The sequence below is a fragment of the Lepisosteus platostomus genome, chromosome 4 (genome assembly GCF_059453375.1).
Source record: "Lepisosteus platostomus isolate fLepPlt1 chromosome 4, fLepPlt1.hap1, whole genome shotgun sequence".
Classification (NCBI taxonomy): Eukaryota; Metazoa; Chordata; class Actinopteri; order Semionotiformes; family Lepisosteidae; genus Lepisosteus; species Lepisosteus platostomus.
In genome coordinates, this window is record NC_142614.1 from 31,502,922 (window position 1) to 31,516,626 (window position 13,705).

General features: G+C 33.6%; 1 protein-coding gene across 1 annotated transcript in view; it reads left to right on the forward strand.

The window, feature by feature from the left end:
- Nucleotides 1–13,705, forward strand: part of cntnap3 (contactin associated protein family member 3) — a 370,114-nt gene that overhangs the window by 210,816 nt on the left and 145,593 nt on the right. Inside the window, exons 8-10 of the mRNA XM_088629389.1 lie at nucleotides 4,490–4,748; nucleotides 5,016–5,165; nucleotides 6,270–6,441. Of these exons, the coding sequence (XP_088485515.1) occupies nucleotides 4,490–4,748; nucleotides 5,016–5,165; nucleotides 6,270–6,441 (581 nt within the window). The remainder of the gene's footprint in view (nucleotides 1–4,489; nucleotides 4,749–5,015; nucleotides 5,166–6,269; nucleotides 6,442–13,705) is intronic.

A 13,705-nucleotide genomic window follows, 5' to 3' on the forward strand; every position in this document is an offset into this window, starting at 1 on the left:
TTGCTTAATTTGAACTGATGTGGTTCAGATACAAATGTGTGTGCAACTACACACATTGTAATCACTGAAAAAGCCAGTTTTGAAATGAATTGCAATCAAGAATTTCTAGTTTTAGAAAGTTTGGATTTCTATTATACTAAAACGTTAATTCATAACATCGCAAAATAAACTGCAAATGAGCCAAAACCTTTCGGCCCATTATAGTGTTTTGATTATTATACTTTTTTTCTTTCTATTTCCACATCTAGTTATAGCTCTACTGGGAACAAACTCCACAAAATATTAAATATCCTTGAAAACCCCCTGAAAACACAATTTGGTGTGGACAAGATAAACTACCAACACAAACTTAATCTCAGTGTTATTGGGAGCTGGGTGAAAAGAAAAGAAAGTTACTCACAAAGAATAACTATTTTTATATAAAATACCCTAGTATACTTTAGGAAACATCCATCCCTCAGTTTAGACAAGGATATACAGTATATACTGTATATATAGCCAAATCTGATATACACAGCATATAGGCTGAAACACTGATGCCACATATAATGTATATGAAATGTTAATATATAATGTTAATTCATAGATTGCAAGATCACATTTTTTAGGTAAATAAAATCTGAATGCTTAACTGAACACTTTTATGGTTGCAAGATATTAAATGTCAGCAAGCACTGCTAAGAAAAATGAAAAATTGAATACAGATGCAGCCATTCAAAATTCACAGTACAACCCCGTAACGCACGCAATTACCCACAGTTCTGCGGTACGGGATTTGGCTGGCCAAAATGACCGACGGGCACTCGTGGTGCATTGGTTGTTAGTGAAATGGTTTAATCATTTAATCTCTTTAATGTAGATGTTTTAATCTGCTTAGTATTGAATATTTATATGGAATTTTACAACTAAAGGGAAATTTTAGTATCTGAGCATAAAAAGAAGAGGAGCAGGACGCGTCTGAAGGTAATAAACAATATTAATTTAGGAACATAAACATATTAAGTAAACTGTATATGGCTGGTATTGGTAGTTTAAATAAAAAATACACACCAGTATTCCACTTTCTTCTTAAGCATTTTAACCATCAAAGTCTTGCATTCGGGTACGTACTATGGTTATTTTGGAAACATTTTTACCTGCTCCTGACTATATTAAGTTTATATACTTTGCAAAAAGTTATAATGTTTTAACCTTTTCTGTGAAAACACTCGTTATCACAGCATGAACAAAAGCATACTTTTAGAATTTGATTAATAGGGAAAATAATATGGAATCACATATCTAAAGAAATTAATAACGATATAATTATACTCATATACTATAGCTCAAATGATCACAGTAGTACAGTTTCTTTGGAAATGTCTCCATCAGTTTCACTCCTTCCCATGTGATTACGTCTGTGGCATAATGGGTAAGGCGTGTGCCTTGTATGCCTGAGGTCAGGTCTTCAATCCCAGCTGATGCCATGAGTTTTCTTTATAACAAATACAATTTCTTTGAAAAACTAAAATATAACATATTATGGGCAGTATATTGACATTTTTAGAATTTGATTAATAGGGAATATAATATGGAATTGCGTATCTAAAGAGATTAATAATGATATAATTATATTAATATACTGTAGCTCAAATCCTGCTAAACTAAAAATTAGACACAAGAAGAATATTACTGGACAATGATGTGAGGCTCTGGCGGAATTTCTCTGTAAACTGAAGAGTTATAGAGGAGACACGTTGTGTATCACCTCTTTTTACACTTGTAAGAATGTTCCAATGTTAATGTGATGGAAGATATTATTAGTAATGTAGTGCTTTTGGGCTCACGTGGGTATGCACAATCTTGCTTTTATAAAATATACCATCTTTTTCATGTTTAATGTTTAACATGCTATAATACAGTTTAAAATGATTAATCATTACCAAATGATCATTAAAATGATTAACGATCATCAAATGCATCTGATTTAATGTCAAAAAACGTTTCTTTGCCTAAAAACTTGTAAAGCACAGACCTGTTGCAACTCTTGCCACCAACTATCCATAGCCTTGCTGCTCTTAAGGCTCCCTCAGTAAAGTGATGCCAAAGTTGACTTGTTTATGGTAGTGTCTTAAAAGCAGTGTGGAAATATGTTGGTGTCCAGATACGATGAGTGGTTTCTTCTCAGTCATGTCCAACTGTGCATGCTGAAGTCTATCTCCAGTTCTAAGAATCATGGGATTTAGCTTATAAATGGAACTGCCCTATGGAATGCCTCTCTTTTCAAGGAGTGCTTTTAACTCTTCAAGAAGTAGATTTCTCTCTGCACAGACTTCAAGATGATATTCTTGGCTTGTAACAGTTCATCTGTAGTAAGGGGTATGCAGCACTGATGCAGCTTGTAGATGGTAACTGCAGGAGAAGTGCTGAAGCCTAAGACATGAACTCTCATCCTGATCTGAACAACATATTTACTCAGGTTGTTGTCACAGTGCCATAGAAACCTCAGGTAGTTGCGGTGTCTTTTCTCAAGATGAAGCAAATGCACATCTGTTTAGTGCCAGCAGTTATTGCCGTAAGCTTTTTTCTGAAGCACATCAGGACTCCCAGAAGACTTGTTTAAGTCTGGACCTGTGAGGAGCATGTTGTCCTAACAAAAATTGAATAACTGTTAGCTTAAGGATTTTATCAGTTACTGAACTGTACTCTGCACCACAGCCATTGTTGTATTAAAAGAGTTCTCCTCAAATCACTACACTTCCATCTTCATCCAGAAGGGCTTGAGCAGTGCAGCTGTCAGCATAACATTTACCAAAATATCATTACACTACTGTTTTTGCCACCTCTTCAAATATTCTATGACCACATAAGGCATAAATTTCATCTCAATTCTAACATCATGTTACCCATAAACAGTCTCTGATGATTTAGCTCAATCATGCAGGCAGTTTTTTGTACTGTGTACTGTAACCACTGCTGTCTGAGAACAATTAAGCAGATACTTTAAATGGATGTGACATAGTAACACTTTCCATAACATACCCTGTGCCTCACAAAGCCAATATCGTGGTTTCTCTGGTCTAGTCCACTGATTACCGAAGCAAAGCATTCCATTCACTGTACAAACACTCTCACAAACCACTTTCAGTCATGTGAAAACAGCCAGGCAAGTTTTCTTTACTGAAGTGCAACCTTTTCACTGTTTTTGCTTTAGCTAAAACTTTGTTTTCTATAATGACTTTCAATTTTAACTCGACTCTAATACTGAATACTGAACTACTGGGAATATTTATTAAAGTACATGACTTGGGATAAACATTAATATAAGAAGACACAATACCACTTAATAAATAAACATATATGTTCAGTAATGCAAATAACATAATAGAGGTATGTGTATAATGCATAAGTGATGCAAAATGTTTCCTATTATTTTACATTATGTATCAGTGTATGGAGCTGTATCTGGCCATATTCTTCCAGCTATTCTGTCCTTCTTGTGGACAAGCATCTCCTGCCACACCTTATAAATAGTATACTAAGATTATGTTTATGGTATATGCTCATGTAAGAAAATGTTTTAATTTAGGGGATCAATTATTACCAAAGACAGACGTTTTTTTTTTCATTAATTTTATAATTCTATGTAATTACAACATAGTACAAATACATTGTTTCATACTGTAAATAATAATAATGTATACCTAGCAAAGTAAAAGGTAAATGGCTGTAAATACAGTATCTAATTCAGGTTATGCACTGAGCTACATGCTGAAGTAGGAACAGACCTTGGGATATACTCTCGCTTTAGCATGATGCTAAGTTTCAAGCAGACTGAAAATTCATTAAATTATCCTTGAATAAGTCAAACCTTACCTATATGTATATTTCAGAAGATATTTTTAAGACTAAGATTACAATTTGATGGTCCTTTTTTGTCAAATACAAAAGTTATAGTGCTGCACATTTCATAGTTTCTTCTAAGTTGAAAATTGTAAGCACAATACAGAATTTTCCAGACATTCCTCAGTACTGAAGGGGTCTGCTGTTTACATGTTATACTTACTGGTATGTACATGTACCTAATCTATAAAATTTGGTTTCTTATTCTAAAAAAAAATATTGATTTACTCATTAGTAAACCATCTTCCCTTTTTTCTACTGGTAGAAAATCTTACTGATACTCATTAAAGACTTTTTCCCTTCTAATGGGTTAAAATGTCTCAGACTTTAAGAATCCATTTAGGCAAACGTGACTCCTTGAAGAACTCATCTTTTTTTAGTAATTTTATTAATTTATTATCAGACTTTATAATAAAATACAATTATATAGAAATATTAATGACATAATAAAACTATACTATTATACACCACTAAAGATCAATGTTTGTGAAAACATGCATAAATGATAACATTAACAGTAGCCTCAAAGGAAACAGCACTGCATTTGTTTGAAGAAATAAAATCCAATATGTTTCAATTAAATGAAATTAACGAATTTGTTTTACAGGGCAATGTGACATTTACCTGTTCTGAACCACCAAATGTTCCTGTAACTTTCGTAAGCTCTAGAAGTTATCTTCAATTACCAGGAACTCCACAGAAAGAAATGAAAGTCAGCTTCCAATTCAGAACTTGGAACAAAGCTGGATTGCTCCTAACAACTGAATTATATCAAGGCTTAGGAACCTTGTGGCTTCATCTCAGTGAGGGCAAGATTAAGATCCAAATCTCCAAATCTGGGAGGATCTTTACTGATGTCACTACAGGTAATTTTTTAAAATAATTTTAAAAATAGTCCTTATAATACTTACTGTACAGGTTTTCCTTCATATTTTGAATGCAACTAATTATTATTTTGTGAATTATTATTTATATATGAGAATTTTATATATATATATAATTTATATAATATATTTAACCATACAAAAGAATTAAAATGAGAAATCAGAATTCAAAGTATAATTCTTCATTCTGACAATATGAGACCTAACTCCCATACTCTTAAACATTTACTGAACTTTTGTTATTTACAGGATCCAGTTTGAATGATGGACAATGGCATTCTATTGAGTTCAATGCAAGAAGAAATCATTTAAGCATCACTGTTGACAGGGACCCGGGGTCAGCTGCCTATGCCACATCACAGACCTATATTATTTCTGGAAGCCAGTACTTTTTTGGTGGTAAGAATAAATTACTAAAACAGCAAATGTGAAAACTTTCCATTTCTGTTTTAAGATGTAAACCTAAGACACATAGTCCACAAAAAATGAGAACTTTAAAAAGCACTGATATTTTTTTTAGTTAGGTGACCTTTAAAAAGGCAAACGCTGAATGACAGAATATCTCTGGTATCTATAAAGCTTGAAAGTCAGTTAACAGGGGTGAAAAACTAATGAATCTTTCTTAGATGAAACAGACTAGATTCTTTGAGAAATTGTTCTTGAGTTGAACTTCAGTACTGAGAGTAAGAATGAAGTAAGCAGTAAGAAGAGTAAGAAGTCTTATGTAAGCAACAATTAAAACAGAAATCAGTCTTATGTAATCCATGATTAACACCTACTGTAAAATAATCATAATTTGTGTGTCTTAGGGTAGCAGTCTGTATTTCAGTAAAATCCAGGCAGTGAATTCAGCTTTTTTTTATTTTTGCTATATAAGACATACCATCAATCAAGTAGTTCAGATGCTATTCTGTGTGTCTTTGGTGCTCCATTTTGGAAAGCACTGATATATTTTTATAATATATATGCAATACATTGTCATGGATAATTCTAATATTTCAAAAAAACTTATTTCCTTCCAAATATGGATTCTCAATTTTTTATTCTTTACTAGCTCTGTTTCAACTTTTGCCAGAGATTTTAGGCACAGTCCCTATAAACCTCCACTGTTGTGTGGTATTGGGGCACAGAATGCCTTTTTGTTTTCATTTTTCATTCCAGTATGTTTTCATACATTATTATGAAATTATCATTAAGGAGCCAAAATCTAATAAAACATTATACATTTAAAATATTATTTCATTTGTCATGTTTTCAAGATTAAAATAGTGACTGATGACCTGTTATCTATTAAGTACAAATGGGATCTAAAGACAATCAGTACTGTAGGTTCCTTTTCCTATGAAATATTGCACAGAACTTCAGTTTTCATCTGAATCAGAAATAAATATTGAGAATATAAAATATAAAATATTGAGAAATTCTTAATTACATAGTTTTATTGGTTGATTAATATTTTGTTGATTGGTTGATTCATTCACATTGTTGTTGCTTTGGCCGCAGGCTGTCCTGGCATGAAAATTGATCAACAATGCAAAAACCCATTTAATGTTTTTCAAGGATGTATGAGACTTATTTACATTGACAATAATGCTGTAGATCTGATCAAGGTGCAACAAAAACTCGTCGGAAATTTCAGTGACCTGCAAATGGACTTGTGTGGGATTATAGATAGGTATGTAGAATTTTAATCTTATTTGTTTTAATGTATTATAAAATGATGTACATTATAATATTACACTAAATCTCATCAACTTTATTTTACATTGGATTAAAATCAACATAATAACTAGTAATTAACAATTAAGAAGTATAGAGTAGTTTATTGACTAAAGCCTGATTTAATTAAATTATCTTGTACAAAACTGTCTGAGTGAAATAGGCATTGTGAAAAGAAACAATAACAAGGCACTTATGATGTGTCTAAAAGCAGATTGCCAGCTTAGACTTTGTTTTGAAATGGTATGCCAAATTGATTTCACCCATTATTGATTATAAATGTTGCTCCGCTTGTTAAATGGCAAGCAAGTCAGCTGTATGTCTCCCCATTGGTTACACATGCTCCACAAATAAACAGATCTGTTTATTAAAAGCTGAATATGGGATATTTAGAGAAATGTATCTCTATACATTTATTTATTCATTAAATATTAATATAGAGACAATTAAATACAATTAGATTATGTATTACATTTTTTAATAAAAGATTTACACAATAATCAGCAGAAAGAATTAAATACATTTTTCTCAGAGACATTAAATAGTTGCCTTTTTGCAGGTTTGCAGTTGTTCTAGTAGTATCAGCTTTCTCATTGCTGCTGCATAGTACTTTAAGTTGTAAAGAAGAGTCGTAATGTCAGTAGAGGAAAATATGATTGGGATATTCCTTATTGTGACAACATACAAACATGGTCACTTATGAGTGGTATGTGACCACTCCAAACCAAAGTTCTGTTGGTTGCTCTAAAAAAGAGAAAACACAGCATGCCACCTTACAATTTGGCCAGTGATATTTCAATATTTCCAATTTTGATGACAGCATATGTTTGAATATGTGTGAGTGTAAAAGGGATCAAATGGGAATGACTAGTTTTGTTATTACTTGAATTATTTTTTTTTTCATTTAGGCTTTTCTTTTCAAACAGATTTTTATAGCTTGCACAAAATAGGTATCATTGCCATTGTAAATGGAGTGTGAATAGTGGTCCATTTTCTTAAGAGTGCATTCACTGTTTCCTTCTTATTTTGTCTCCCCTTTTTAATATGAAGTAGAGTAAGACAAGGTGGGCTTAATGAAATTCTGTTTAATGCCAGTTTAAATTTATTACCAGTTTTTACTACATCTGTAGCAGTATACATATCCTTTGTTCATATTTAAGATTGTTACAAATAGTGTAAGATGGTGAATATCGGAAACAACTGAACAGATTAATCAATAAGTAAATTAAATAATCATATCCCCAAACTTGTAAATTTATATACCTTTGTGGTTGGTATAATTACAGGCACCTGAGCTTTTTATTCTCTGCCGTAGCTTTGGTGAAAAGAGTAATAATTCAGACCTGTTATGACAAGAAACACACTAAACTACACTCAACATAAACATACACCATACAGGTTACACTATTTACAAATTTACACAGAGGGCTTCCAAGAGGCCTATGTCCTGACCACCCAGGAAAATTACAGATTGCTACAAAGTATTCAAACTCTTATATAGGCCTTATAGAGGCCAAAAGAAGAGAAAGCTGACTAAAGAAAACAGCATACAACCTACATTTAAATCTTTCACTGCAAACCCAGATGCTACAAAATGAATGGGAACCTATCTCCTATTCTAAAAATACACCACTAACCAGGAGAGTCTATTTTTAACTGAGAGATTCTTCATGTGGGAAATTGAAGTTCCTAAAAAGAATAGCAAGCTCTCTAAACAAATTTCAAATACTTAACTCCAATCTGATCTTTATGGATTATTAGGAAAAGGAGCTCTCACCTTTTTCCTTTCTATCCCTTGTCATCCCTCCTGTCTACCTGTTTTTATGTTCCTGGACTGTTAATTATGCTCTAAATGTTTTAATAAGTTTTTCTAAACTTATTAAATAAAATAGACCAAGGTAAAAGTTATGGTAACTTTGAGATTTCTGATGCTTTGATCACTGAATCTCACACCCCTACTTCTCATCAAACTTCTTGTTTTGAAGCTCCCAAGAACTTGAAGTGTTGATAATAGCCAGGTGTTATCCATAGTCTAAAGACTTTTCAATTGTCACTTACAAATTGTAACAATATTCCTCAGTTCTGGTCCTCAGGATCTACTAATTGTTTTCTTGAACTCTTTTTCTAACTCTAAAGCAAGTTGTCATGCCCTCTACAGCTAGAGGGCGCCCCCATTCTGTCCTGTTCCTAGTTTCCCTGTGCTTTGCTTGTCCTTCCGATGTGTTTTTGTTTGGGGGCTATATATTTCCGGTCACCCTTTCCTCTTTGCTCAACATTGAGGGTTCGGATGTCTTGAGATCCGCCTAGCACCATGTCATCTCCTCCACGGCCTGAGAGCATAGGTTTCTACCCGACATCATCTGACCTCCTGAGCCCGGGCTAACCCACGTTTTGCTGCTACGCATTGAGTCTTTTTTGCTCTCCTGGCCATTCAACTGCATTTGTTTCCGACATCCGTGACACAAGTAATAATAACCAGAGATGAGAAAGACTGTTACAAAATAAACAATACTTCAGCTTTTAAAGTTTTTAATAACCAGCAATTACCAATGAAGTAGTATAGAGATACTGTATTCACTAAAGCCAGATTGATATTTGAGTTATGTGTTAATAAAAATTATATCCAGTTATGCTTTTTTGGAAAGATTTAAATGTAGGAGAGTAATATGATACAATTGCAATATGATATTGACAAGAACAAAATCAGTAATATTGACAACATTTAACTTTTTTTTTATTCGTATAGCTGAAATTGTATTTTGCTTATTTTACCTTCATTCAGCAACAATTTTTGCAACTTGTTATGTTAGTTCTACATTTTGCTTAAGATATACAGTCATGTGAAAAATAAAGTTTTTATATATCAGGACATAACAAAAAATCATCTGGTCCTTACTAGGTCCTAAAATTAGGTTAATCTAACCTAAGGTAACAAACAATAACAGATTCCACTATTTCATTATTAACTTAACAAAAAATAAGCCAACATGCAGAAGCCATGTTTGAAAAACTAAGTACACCCCACGATTCACTAGCTAGTTGAACCACCTTTAGCACCAATAACTTGAAGTAATCGTTTTCTGTATGAGTTTATCAGTCTCTAACATGGAGGAATTGTGGCCAACTCTTCTTTACAACATTGCTTCAGTTCATTGATGTTTGAGGGCATTAATTTATGCACTGCTCTCTTAAGGTCCCGCCACAGCATCTCAATGGAGTTGAGGTCTTGTCTAGTCCAACACCTTGATTCTTTTCAGCCATTCAGTTGTAGATTTGCTGGTGTGCTTGGGATCATTGTCCTGTTGCATGACCCAATTTCGGGCAAGCTTTAGCTTTCGGACAGACAGCCTCACATTTGTCTTTAGAAAACTTTGGTATAAAGAAATGTTCATAGTCGACTCGGCAAGGTGCCCAGGTCCTGTGGCTGCAAAACAAGCCCAAATCATCACCCCTCCACAACCGTGTAAACCTAAGCCATGCTGCCATATTCTTTTTGGAGAGAAGGAGCTTTCTCTTGGCTACCCTTCTATGAAAGCCATACTTGTTCAGTCTTTTACTGATTGTACTGTCATGAACTTTAACATTTAACATGTTAACCGAGGCTTGTAGATTCCTAGATGTAGATTTTGGGTTCTTTGTGATTTCTCTGAGCATTTATACGGATTGACCTGGGGGTGAATTTGCTGGGACGCCCACTCTTGGGAAGATTGGCAACTGTTTTGAATGTTCTCATGTTTGTAAATAGTCCTTCTCACTGTAAAATGATGGATTTCAAAGTGTTTGGAAATGGCCTTATAACCCTTCAAAGATTGATGAGCAGCAACAATTTCTTTTCTGAGTTCATTGCTGACGTCTTTTCTCCTTGGCATGGTGTTAACACACACCTGAATACTCCAGACCACCAAGCTGCCAAAAGTTCTGCTTTTATAGAGGTGGTCACACTTTCTGATGATAAACTAATCAAGTGCATTTGATTAGCAGCACCTGGCTGCTAATTACCTTCTTATTTCTTATCGAAGCAGTAAGGGTGTACTTAATTTTTCCCACATGGTTTCTGCATTTTGGCTTACTTTTTGTTGAATAAATAATGACATAGTGAAATCTGTTATGTGTTGTCTGTTATCTGAGGCTATATTTGTTTAATTATAGTAATTATAGAAGTTGGTGAGGACCAGACAATTATTATTTATGCCCTGATAAGTAAAACCATTGAATTGAAAGAGAGTGTACTTTCTTTTTCACATGACTGTAATATTTAGTGTGAAGTATGTCACCCAGCTATTTTCCCTAAATTTTAAAAGTTAGGAAAAGGGTTATCCTTAAAGTTTAAAAAATGCTTTTGCCATTTGGTTTTTGTCATTGATTTTTATTATTTTTATTTTACCAGTAAGCATATTACCATGTCACATTTGACTTTATTTTACCTTTTATTCAAAAATCATTACACTTCTCTTCACAATTATTGCATTGGATTTATTAATAGGCAGTTATTTCTGAGTCACTGTACACAATGTTGTAGTCATTTTATAACTTCTTCCATCTACAGTATGTCTCCATCAATATGTACTCACAGTATGAATCTTTTAACTCATTATTTAACATTGACATCTTTGTTTTGAAAGATTCTTACAGAATCATGTGCAATGTTGTTACATTTACTTAAGGAAACAAAAAAGTAAATACACTTGACCTTTGTTATGAGAAACCTACTACTGTATATAAGAAAATAATAATTCTATGATAAGGACTGCCACATTTTAATAAACAGTAATTTTAAAAAATATACTTGGAGACCTTTCCTAAAGAATATAAAAGTTACATGTCTTAGTAGGAACAAATATTTGAACACTAGATGCTATGGAGATTAAATAAGGCTAACAGAGACAATATTTCTAAAATGAAAAATATGTTTTGTGATTGAGTAAACCAATTTAAACCAAGATCACAAATAATTCTTACTTCCTCAGTGCAGTTTTTATATATCTGACATTGCATGCCTTTTAATTACAGGAGCCAGCAGTATTTATTATTTATATTCAGCATCTCTGCTCCATTTATGTAGTCCTGCTGTGTATCTCAGTCTCTTTTTCTCAAACCACATTTGTCTGTATGGAATCTGGCACCCTTGTTATCTTGTTCCTATCATTGTCTTGCTGTTGTACCACTCATGCTGTCAAGAGCACCAATGACTGTGGCTTGGTATGGGGTCTATCTCCCATTATGTCTTTTTCATTGAGTACATGCTGTTATTACAGTCTCCTGGTTAGAGATGGTGTCTTCTCTTGCAAAGCCCTGTGTCATGTTGCTTTAAACCACAGGGAGAGTGACACTTCACTGATGGACAAACCACAAAATACAAGATGTAATTATGCAGCCTGCTGAGACTGGATCTTTTCTGCTGACTGCAGCTCTGTAATGGGTCTATGTTTGTTATAGCTCTGATTGGGGTCATGCTGTTTAGACTTCTACCAGCCAAGTGAGTTCGCATAGGGCTCCATTACCATGCTATTGTCACTTTAGTAAAGTCTCAAGAGTGTCCTCAGAATAAACGCTTTCTTCTTGTGTATGTATATTTGTATAATATTCAGTTTAGCATGCTTGAAGAAGAATTTGTCTCCTATTTTTGCACTTCTTGTCCCCCGTTTGCTATTATCGTTGTGCTTAAAAATTGTTTATACTTTGTAGTGTGCTCTCTGAAGGCACCAGTTCTGTAGGGTTTGGGTATTTACTGGGACAATTATTAATTGTAGCAGTAAATCACAAAATGATTCTTTTGATGGCCTTAGAATCCAACCATGCGATATAACTCAAACAACGCACACACAGGTACTAATACATGAGGATACATTTATGAATACATAGAATATGCATATAAACCTAACAGATCTTATCGAGAGGGTTATCAGAATACAAAAGGTATATATTCAATCAGTTACGAAGAGTTACATATATCAAGAGGACATACGTTCGGTATATCATTCATTTAGACCGTTTCATAAAGTGAACTTGGTTACAACCTGTTTTTACCTGGAGGAACTTCAGCTCATTCATTGGCTTAAAGTTTCCTGGGCATCAGAGTCCCACGTGGGTTACTCGGCCCTACCAGTCCCTGATTGGTTGATCAAGGTGAGATATGAGTCACTTACTCCTGACACCTAGGAATGCAGTCCAGATGTCCATCTGGCACTCCCTAGACAGATAGGCGCCAATGGATGACCATTGATCATGATAGCCAGGCTTAGCTAAATGCATCCCCCTTTGGGAGCTGTCCCTTATCAAAAGAAAACATCTTTAAATCAGCCTGCATGAATAGCTTCTCTGTGGCTGCACCACAGAGATGAAGAGGGAGATGGGGCCTCATTTGGGAAAGCACAGCAACACTTAATTCTGTCTTATTAACAAGCATTGCCGCTACAACTTTAACCCTGAAGATTTACATATTATACATTACAATTCTGGTGTTCTATTTTCAGGACATGGCCTCTAAATTTATTTAAATTTAAATTTAAATTTAACAAACAAAAGGCATATATTTGATGTGTTCTTATTTTTACTCATCTATAAATACTAATGTCCTACAGCATTAAAATAATTTTATGCCTATCTGTCATGGGGTTCTTGAGAAGATTAATCTTTATAAGGCTGTTTCCTTAGGTGTGTACTGTGTACTCTGAACAGAAGACAAATGCTGATCAAATGGTTTTTGATTGGTTGGTTCAATAAAGATCGCAATTAAGTAATTAAATAATTAAATATATTATAAATATAAATATCATTGGATTTATATAATACATACACCTGAAGTTAACACATCGTGTTTTGTTTTTTTGCTTTCTATTGGTAGCTGAAAATAAAATAAAGGTAAAAAACAGTATTCCACCAAATTCATAAATATTTTCTGCATCATTATTTTGGGAAAGTTTTGTGTGCTCGTTTTAACTGCATTTCTCATGAACACTTGCAAGATTCAAATTACAAACAACAAACAACATATGATTGAACAAACATAAATTATACAGATGCAGCCAACCAAAACGCAAGTCATTTCTTCAAAACACCACAGATTATAGATAGGTGACACTAGTAGTGCGTTAGATGTTAATGAAACAGTTGCTTCATTTAATCTGTTTCCCTACTGTTTATTGTCTTTAAATACACATAATCTGGAATATAATACGGAATTTTGAAACTAAAGGGAAATTTTGGTAGCTGACAATAAA